Raw genomic sequence first — 7,344 nt, 5'->3', positions numbered from 1 at the left:
AAAGCAATTTGGATTGAAAGTGAGACGGTGGTTACGAGAAATGCTTGGAACAATGTAAGATTCCTGGTGTCTGACAAAAGACTACAGTTGGAACAGTTTTAAAACCAGGTAAAGAGGCCAATCTCCCTAAGAACTACTGCCCAATTTCTCTCTTGTGCCATACCTGAGTCTCCGGAGAAAGGGCGGCATATAAATTGAACCAATAAATAAATAAACAATAAATACCTACAAAATTGCCTCACTGTAGCTGAAGAACCCCTTCTCATAGAACAGCAGGTTGGATTTTGCTCCCAAAAAAGTTGCCCTGCACAGATCCTTAATTTAACCCTGTATTTTGAAAATGGATTCCAAAAGGGCAACGTAACTTCATAGATCTCATGGCTGTATGCAGTATCATCGATCTTGGAACATTGAAGCAGGAATTTTATGATCTGACTAAAGATTTTAAACTTACAAATATCATTTAAGAATCTGCTTCAGAACCACTTTTTTGTGGACTTCCAGGGAAGGTGAGGTAGATGGAGGAATCAAAGGAATGACTTACCACAGGATAGTGTATTGTCTCCCACTCTTTAATATTTACACCAATGATCAGTTGCTTCCTGTAGGTAATGATGATATGTACGCTGACAATCAAGCAATGACTATACAGGGACAAACATTTGAGAAGGTTCAACAATGTTTTAACTGAAGCCCTTTTAGAGCTGGAGCGATACTATTTTGCTAACCACTTAAGGCCAAATCCAGTAAAAACTGAGCTATGGACCTTCCACCTTCACAATAAGCAGGCTGCTAGGAAGCTGCCTGTTATATGGAAAGGGATGTTATTGGAGCATTGCTACAACCCTAAACATTTAGGGACCATTTTAAATAGGACCCTAACATATAAGCAGACAGCTAACATTAAACTCAAGGTGGCAAGGGTGAAATCCAGCAGGTTCTGACAGGTTCTGGAGAACCGGTAGCGGAAATTTGGAGTAGTTTGCAGAACCGGCAAATGCCACCTCTGGCTGGCCCCAGAGAGGGGTGGGAATGGAGATTTTGCAGTATCCTTCCCCTGCCATGCCCACCAAGCCACACCATGCCCACAGAACCTGTAGTAAAAAATTTTTGATTTCACCACTGAAAGGTGGGTGGATGAAATAACAGCCTCAGGAAATTAACAAGCTCCATCTGGGTTGCCAAACCAGGGGTCCTTAAGGCAACAACTCTGGCTCTTTGCTACTCAGCAGGCGAATGCACCTGCCCGGTCTAATCTAAATCAACACCTGCTGTGAAAGTAGATGTTGTTCTGAATGAAGCTAACAAAATTACCAGATGCCTTAAACCTACCCTTCTAGATAAGATCTGCCACTTAGCCAGCATTGCCCTGCCTGCTGCTTGCAAGGAAGCAGCAGCAAACAGAGAGGCTCGAAACATCCATATTTAGACAGTCAACACCCTGTCTATGGCCTGCAACCAGCTCAGCTGAGACTAAAATCTAGGAAAAGCTTCCTTAGGTCGATGGAAGACTTAAAAGAACTTAAAAGCAGTGAGGACACATGGAAAGGTACAAAGAACCAACACGTGATGGAGCTGACATCTGGGTCTGCCGAAAGTGGAAAAGATGAAAATTGTTGAACAAACTGTGCATGGGTAGAAGAAGATCCAGAGGCACTCTGAACAAAGGGGGCTATTTGGTGGCTTCTGCCTTTGCAGATTGTGGTGACATGCAGACAACAACACATACGTACTGGGTACCTGTCTTTTGTGCCCTCACCAATGCACACTTGAGGACCTCATGGCAGTGCGACAACACAATGTTGCTAGTTTCTGGGCAGGATCTGTTTAACTTGTACGTACTTTAATCTTATATTTTATATTTTAAATTTTATGTCGCGTATTGTGCCTTATCTTAATTGTCATGCTTCTGGCATGAATAAGCAAACAGACCTGAAGCAAATCTGAGCAGAGATGGATTGATTTGGGCCAGACTCTTCTCCCTCTGCAGAAGGCCAAGGCTTGATGCACGTGGCATCGCAGGCTGCTTTGGGCAGAGAGCCAGGAGAGAATGAGTACAGCCACGATTCAAATATGTGCTCCAGCAGGGTGAGATGACGTACAGTGGTGTAAGTGGCCTCATGTCAGGAGTCCATACTGACTTTTCCCCTTAATTATACCTGATCCACAGGTAGTCTGCTGCCTAGTGCAGCAGCCAGGGGTGCAGCAATTCTGTTCAGGTGGCCCTAAGGGGTGAACAAATGTACTGGAAGGTAGCTGGGCTTGCAGGAGTTGTCTCTTTCCTAGTAATGCTCTGTGCTATTTGTGGAGTGACATCCTTCCACACTTCCTTCTTGTACCTGCAATGTTGGTAGAAAAATAGCTCAGTGAACATTTTACCCCAATGACAGTCTATGCCCATGGTGCCACAGGTGGCACGTGGAGCCATATTGGTGGGCATATGAGCTCAGCTCTGGCACACATGCGTGCGCCAGCCAGTTGATTTTTGGGCCTTCTAGGCCCACCAGAAGTCAGGAAACACGCTGTTTCTGGCCTCTGAAGGGCCTCTGTGGGGGGTGGGGAAGGCTGTGTTTGCCCTTCCCAGGCTCCTAGAAAGGCTCTGGAGCCTGGGGAAAGCGAAAAATGGGCCTACCGGGCCCACGTGCTGTCACATGCCAAAAGCAGGGGGAGCATGGGCGGACGGGGCACATAGAATTATGGATGTGGGCACACGTGCGTGTGAACCCCCCGCTCCCCCCACTTTTGGCACGCAATGGCAAAAAGGTTAGCCATCACTGGTCTATGCATTCTTAAGAGGCACAGGATTACTTTCATGTGCGGCATTTTGCATGCTGACATCCCCAGAACATGGCTGGCAATAGTTTATCCAAGAAACACATCCCCACTGTAATACCCTGTAGTCATCTGAAAAGGAGCTGGCAGAAAAAGAACTCAGCAGGATGATAGCTACAAGAAAATGTCCCACTGGGACCAGGGTGGGTGTTTCAAATTATTGGAGAATCCTCTTTTCTTAGGATTCCGCCTGGCCGTATGAAACGTGGTTCCTGGCCACCCTTTGGCAAGGTGTGATCATTCTGTACCACACTTGTTGCGTAGACACACCATTCTGGTTGCTTACAAATCTCCAAAGTCCCCAGGCTCCTAAAGATGCAATAGGGCTGGTCCCAAAGGTGGCTCTTCCGTGCACGCTATGCCTTGTGTTGGGATAATTGGGAAAACCCCACTCTGACCCTAGAGTGCCCTTCTCTGACTTGGAGTAGCTGGTGCCAGAGGCTAGGTTTAAGGTGATAGCCTCAGCAATAGGCAGGTGCCTGTTTTCATTCTGCAGCCTGCAGGACACACGCATAAACCTGAGGGTCATTAGGGGCCAAGGAAGGCATGTCTCTCATCTGCTCTCCCAGAGCCCTGAAGGTGTAGTTATTTAGGGGCCAACTAGCATTTCTGACCTAACAGAGATCTGTAGGATCAATATTTAGGAGATGAAGGTACTCAATAAATACCACAAGGATATCCTATTCATATTTGACTTAATTTGGTGCCTCTGGTTAGGGAAGCCTTTTTTTATAAAGTCTAGTTTCCTCTTTTTGGGTGTCCAAGCCTCTTCTTGCAAAATTGCCATCTTGAGCAGAGGCATCACAGCAACGTCTCCACCGTAAGTGCAGTTTCTGTCTTTTTTCCCACCTGGGACTATGTAGAGGTGAGGGAGGATGGGGACCTCTTCTTTCAGGCCTTTACACATTGGATTAATTTTCCTGTTAAACTCTGTATCTTTGAAGGATGTGTATTTGCTTTGTTTGGTAATCCGCTTGCACTTTTGAATCGCAAGGGATCTTTCCGGTCCTTTGAATACAAATGATTAACAAGAGCCAAGTGGGGTTTGTCTGCACTGATTTTTCTTTCCAAGTGCTTGAGGGAAATTCCAGGAGGGAGCTCCCCCCTCCCAAAGCCAAGGAGAAGAAGGAGCTAAATGCAGGGTGACCAAATAGAGTGACCACTCCATTCCTGGGCAGCAAAGCTTCTTCCTGGGCCATCCTGAGCAAAACAGGTCTGGCAACTGCCCCTACTGACCCCAATAATCTCATCTAGTCTAATGGCAAATTTGGCTATAAATCAGAGAAATTGAGAAGATTTAATGAGTCAGATTTAGTTTTTAAAACTGGGTCAAAGATCTTCTCTTAAAACTGTGGTGGGAGTTATCTTTAGGAGACACCCACTCCTTACTCTCATCTGTCTGGGATCTTTTGGGCTTCAAATATATACATCCAACACACCACCGAAGAAAAGCGTCCATTTGCTTTACCATTTGCTGTCAGATTGGGCAATGTTTGTGGGGAAAAAAATCTGTAGATTAATATTTTTAGATTTGCTCACTCTTTCTAGTTGTTCCCTCCCATCCATGACTGCAGAACTTTTGACGGAAACTAGATCCTACGTACCAAAGTAAGCTGTCTGAAGCCATTTGCAGTTAAATGTCTTCTAAATTTAAAGTTGGATATCCTTTTCCTTAGGATTCCACTAAATGCTAAAAAAGAAAGATTCTGAGTTTTAAATTACAGAGAACATAAGAACAAAAATAAGCAATGAGAAAATAGTCAAGAGATTCACAGCACAGTTAGCTGTGCTGTCAACTAAGACTGTCATTTCACTGGGCCTTGGTAAAGATGGTAGAAGAAGCAATTTGCCAAAGTTTGTTTATTTATTAATATTTAAAAGCTCTCCAATAGCTGAAACTCTCTGGGCTATTTACAATAAAATGCACTAAAATCTACAATTGAAATAAATATATATATAATAAAATCAGATAAAATGTTGGATGAAAACCATATACAAATTAGGCAGCGGCACTGCGGCCATTCAAAACCTAAAAGGATGTAAATTAAAAGGCAATTAAAAACAAAAGTGGAAGGAAGAGGGCAACTGCGCTATATTTTGCCTGAAATTCTTGTACAGTTCTGATTTTGTTCTGCCATACAGATCTTCTGACCTGCAAACAGTTTGTGAAGGAGTGGAATATTGTTTGTGGAACATGTAGTGACAGTTTTTTGAAATAGTTGGACTTGCCAGCACACTTGATGAGACCAAGATGCGGTGGATCGTGTGTAGTCCAGCTGTTTGTAGGAGGGCAGCTGTCTTTGAGGACCAGGATGTTCTACGAAGCCACAATTCAGTGTATTTGCTTGCATGCTGCGGCTTCTAGGAACCCTGCAATTCTACTTTGCCGATCTAGATTTAGCATGTTATGTGAACTGTGGGTTTGTGGGATTAAAATATCTATATATGTATTCAGCCACTATTTCTAAATATTAGATATGGAGACATTGCCTCTTGCTGTGTCACTGACTTCTTCTCAGACTAGTCCATGCTTTTTAAACCATACATTTTACTTTAATTGTACCTTATTTCAGCTGCTTGAGGGTTTTTTTTTCCAACCATGACATGTTTTGAGTATGTGTTTCTCTATCAGTTTTATTTCTCATCTTCCCCATTACCATTTACCGGCTTTTTATAACCATTTAAAAACTTCTTAGAATAGTTTATCAACAACTGACAACTCACCAGAATAGAGAAACGTCTAAACTGGGTTTAAAAAACAATTGCCTTTTCCTGAAACAGATGAAGTTGGTCTCCATCTCTTGGGGGGCAACACTCACCTCCTCTCTTTCTTGTTCCTTTGCAGAACTCCCCACCACTTGGAGATGGATTATTTTATGGAAGGTCTTCCTAACATTTCTGGCTACGATTATTCAAACTTCACAGAGGAACCTCTCAGCGTAGAGAAGAGCAGCCTGAGTCTCATTGTTTTGGTGGCCATTGTTCTCTATGCCCTGGTGTTTCTAGTGGGCACACTGGGCAATGGGGCTGTCATCTGGGTGGTGGGATTCCAGATGCGGCGTACAGTAAGCTCAGTCTGGTTCCTTAACCTCTCGGTAGCAGACCTTCTCTGCTGCCTGTCTTTGCCTGTTCTGGCTGTGTCCCTTGGCTCTGAGAATCGTTGGGTCCTGGGAGATTTTGCCTGCAAGTTCTTGCCCTCTATCGTCATCCTCAACATGTTTGCCAGCATTCTGCTGCTGGCCCTGATAAGCATGGATCGGTGTGCCCTTGTGGTGAAGCCCGTCTGGTGCCAGAATCACCGTTCGACCCACTTAGCTTGGAAACTGTGTGGTGCGGCCTGGGTTTTTGCCACCTTCCTCACTCTGCCCTCCTTTGTGACCAGAAGAACACAATACTACGAGCTTCATCATCTGACGATCTGTGTGGTTGACTATGGCCTCTTTGGTGTAAATCACCAAATTGCTGAGGTCTCTGTGGCGGTCACGCGCTTCCTCACTGGCTTCCTGATCCCTTCGGTAGCCCTCAGCCTCTTCTACGGGCTGCTGGTTCTGCGTGTGCGCAGCAGTCACTTCACACGCTCCAAGAGGACCCTGAAAATGGTCCTGGTGGTTGTGGTGGGCTTTTTTGCCTGCTGGGCTCCTTATCATGGGATTGGCCTGATTCTGGCCAGTAAGACTCAGAGGAGCCCCCTCTTCCGTTCCCTGAACCAGCTGGACCCTCTGACTGTGGCTCTCGCCAGCACCAACAGCTGCATCAACCCCATCATCTATGTCATTGCAGGCCAAGACTTCAAGGCTAAAATCTGGCGCTCACTGAGTGCTGTGTTGCGCAACATCCTGAATGAGGAACCTTCAACAACGCTGCCCCAGGCCAGAGGGGCCGCTCAGGGCCCTTGCACCACCACAGAGGATCAGAGCACTAACACAACCCTGTAAGGCCACTTCCTGAGCAAGGCTGCTGTGCCTCTACTCCCCTTTGGCTGGAAACATATTTACAGCAGCTCTCTCTGGCCATTCTGTACCAGTTTTGCTATGCAGTGGGACCAACTGCCTAAGATCCAGTAACTGTAGCTGACTCTCCGGACCACCACTTCCCCCTTATTCAGTGATAAAAGCAAATAAGTGGACAGAAATCTATCTAAACTTTCATGTATTGCTTCAGTATGTCTGTATGTGTGTGTATATGTGTACAAATATAAAAGTTAGGAAATATTACTGATATACTAAACTTTCATTTATTGTAACTTATATGGCACTTCATTTCTGAGCAGCCTAAATTGCTGATACCAACTAAAAGTCAATCCATTTGCTGCATCACCATTAGGGTCCTACTTTTCCCTAATTTGATTCCTTTCATGGAATTAAATTCAGAAGAAAAGAGAAAAAAGCAGATTCCTCTTCCTGGATATTCGTATGAGCAGAGAAAGCAATAGCAAACTACAGATCCATTTTATTGCAAAAGCAACCAGCACCAATCAAGCACTTTAAGAGCAACAATTCAGCCGTGTACTAG

General features: G+C 44.8%; 1 protein-coding gene across 1 annotated transcript; it reads left to right on the top strand.

The window, feature by feature from the left end:
• Positions 1–5,696: 5,696 nt before the first annotated feature.
• Positions 5,697–6,922, top strand: C5AR1 (complement C5a receptor 1). The gene has a single exon (XM_070949810.1). It carries the CDS (start codon positions 5,697–5,699, stop codon positions 6,765–6,767), a length of 1,071 nt encoding a protein of 356 aa, XP_070805911.1. The 3' UTR covers positions 6,768–6,922.
• Positions 6,923–7,344: the final 422 nt, after the last annotated feature.

Source organism: Pituophis catenifer, unplaced genomic scaffold, assembly GCF_029215685.1.
Source record: "Pituophis catenifer annectens isolate HBS135680 unplaced genomic scaffold, rPitCat1.0.hap2 SCAF_9, whole genome shotgun sequence".
Lineage (NCBI taxonomy): Eukaryota > Metazoa > Chordata > Lepidosauria > Squamata > Colubridae > Pituophis > Pituophis catenifer.
The sequence above is the reverse complement of the archived record's forward strand: the minus strand, read 5'-3'. Positions and strand labels throughout refer to the sequence as shown.

Bases quoted from the DNA above. Each gene is read 5' to 3' on its own strand.
- C5AR1 (XM_070949810.1), top strand. From the start codon at position 5,697: ATGGATTATTTTATGGAAGGTCTTCCTAACATTTCTGGCTACGATTAT.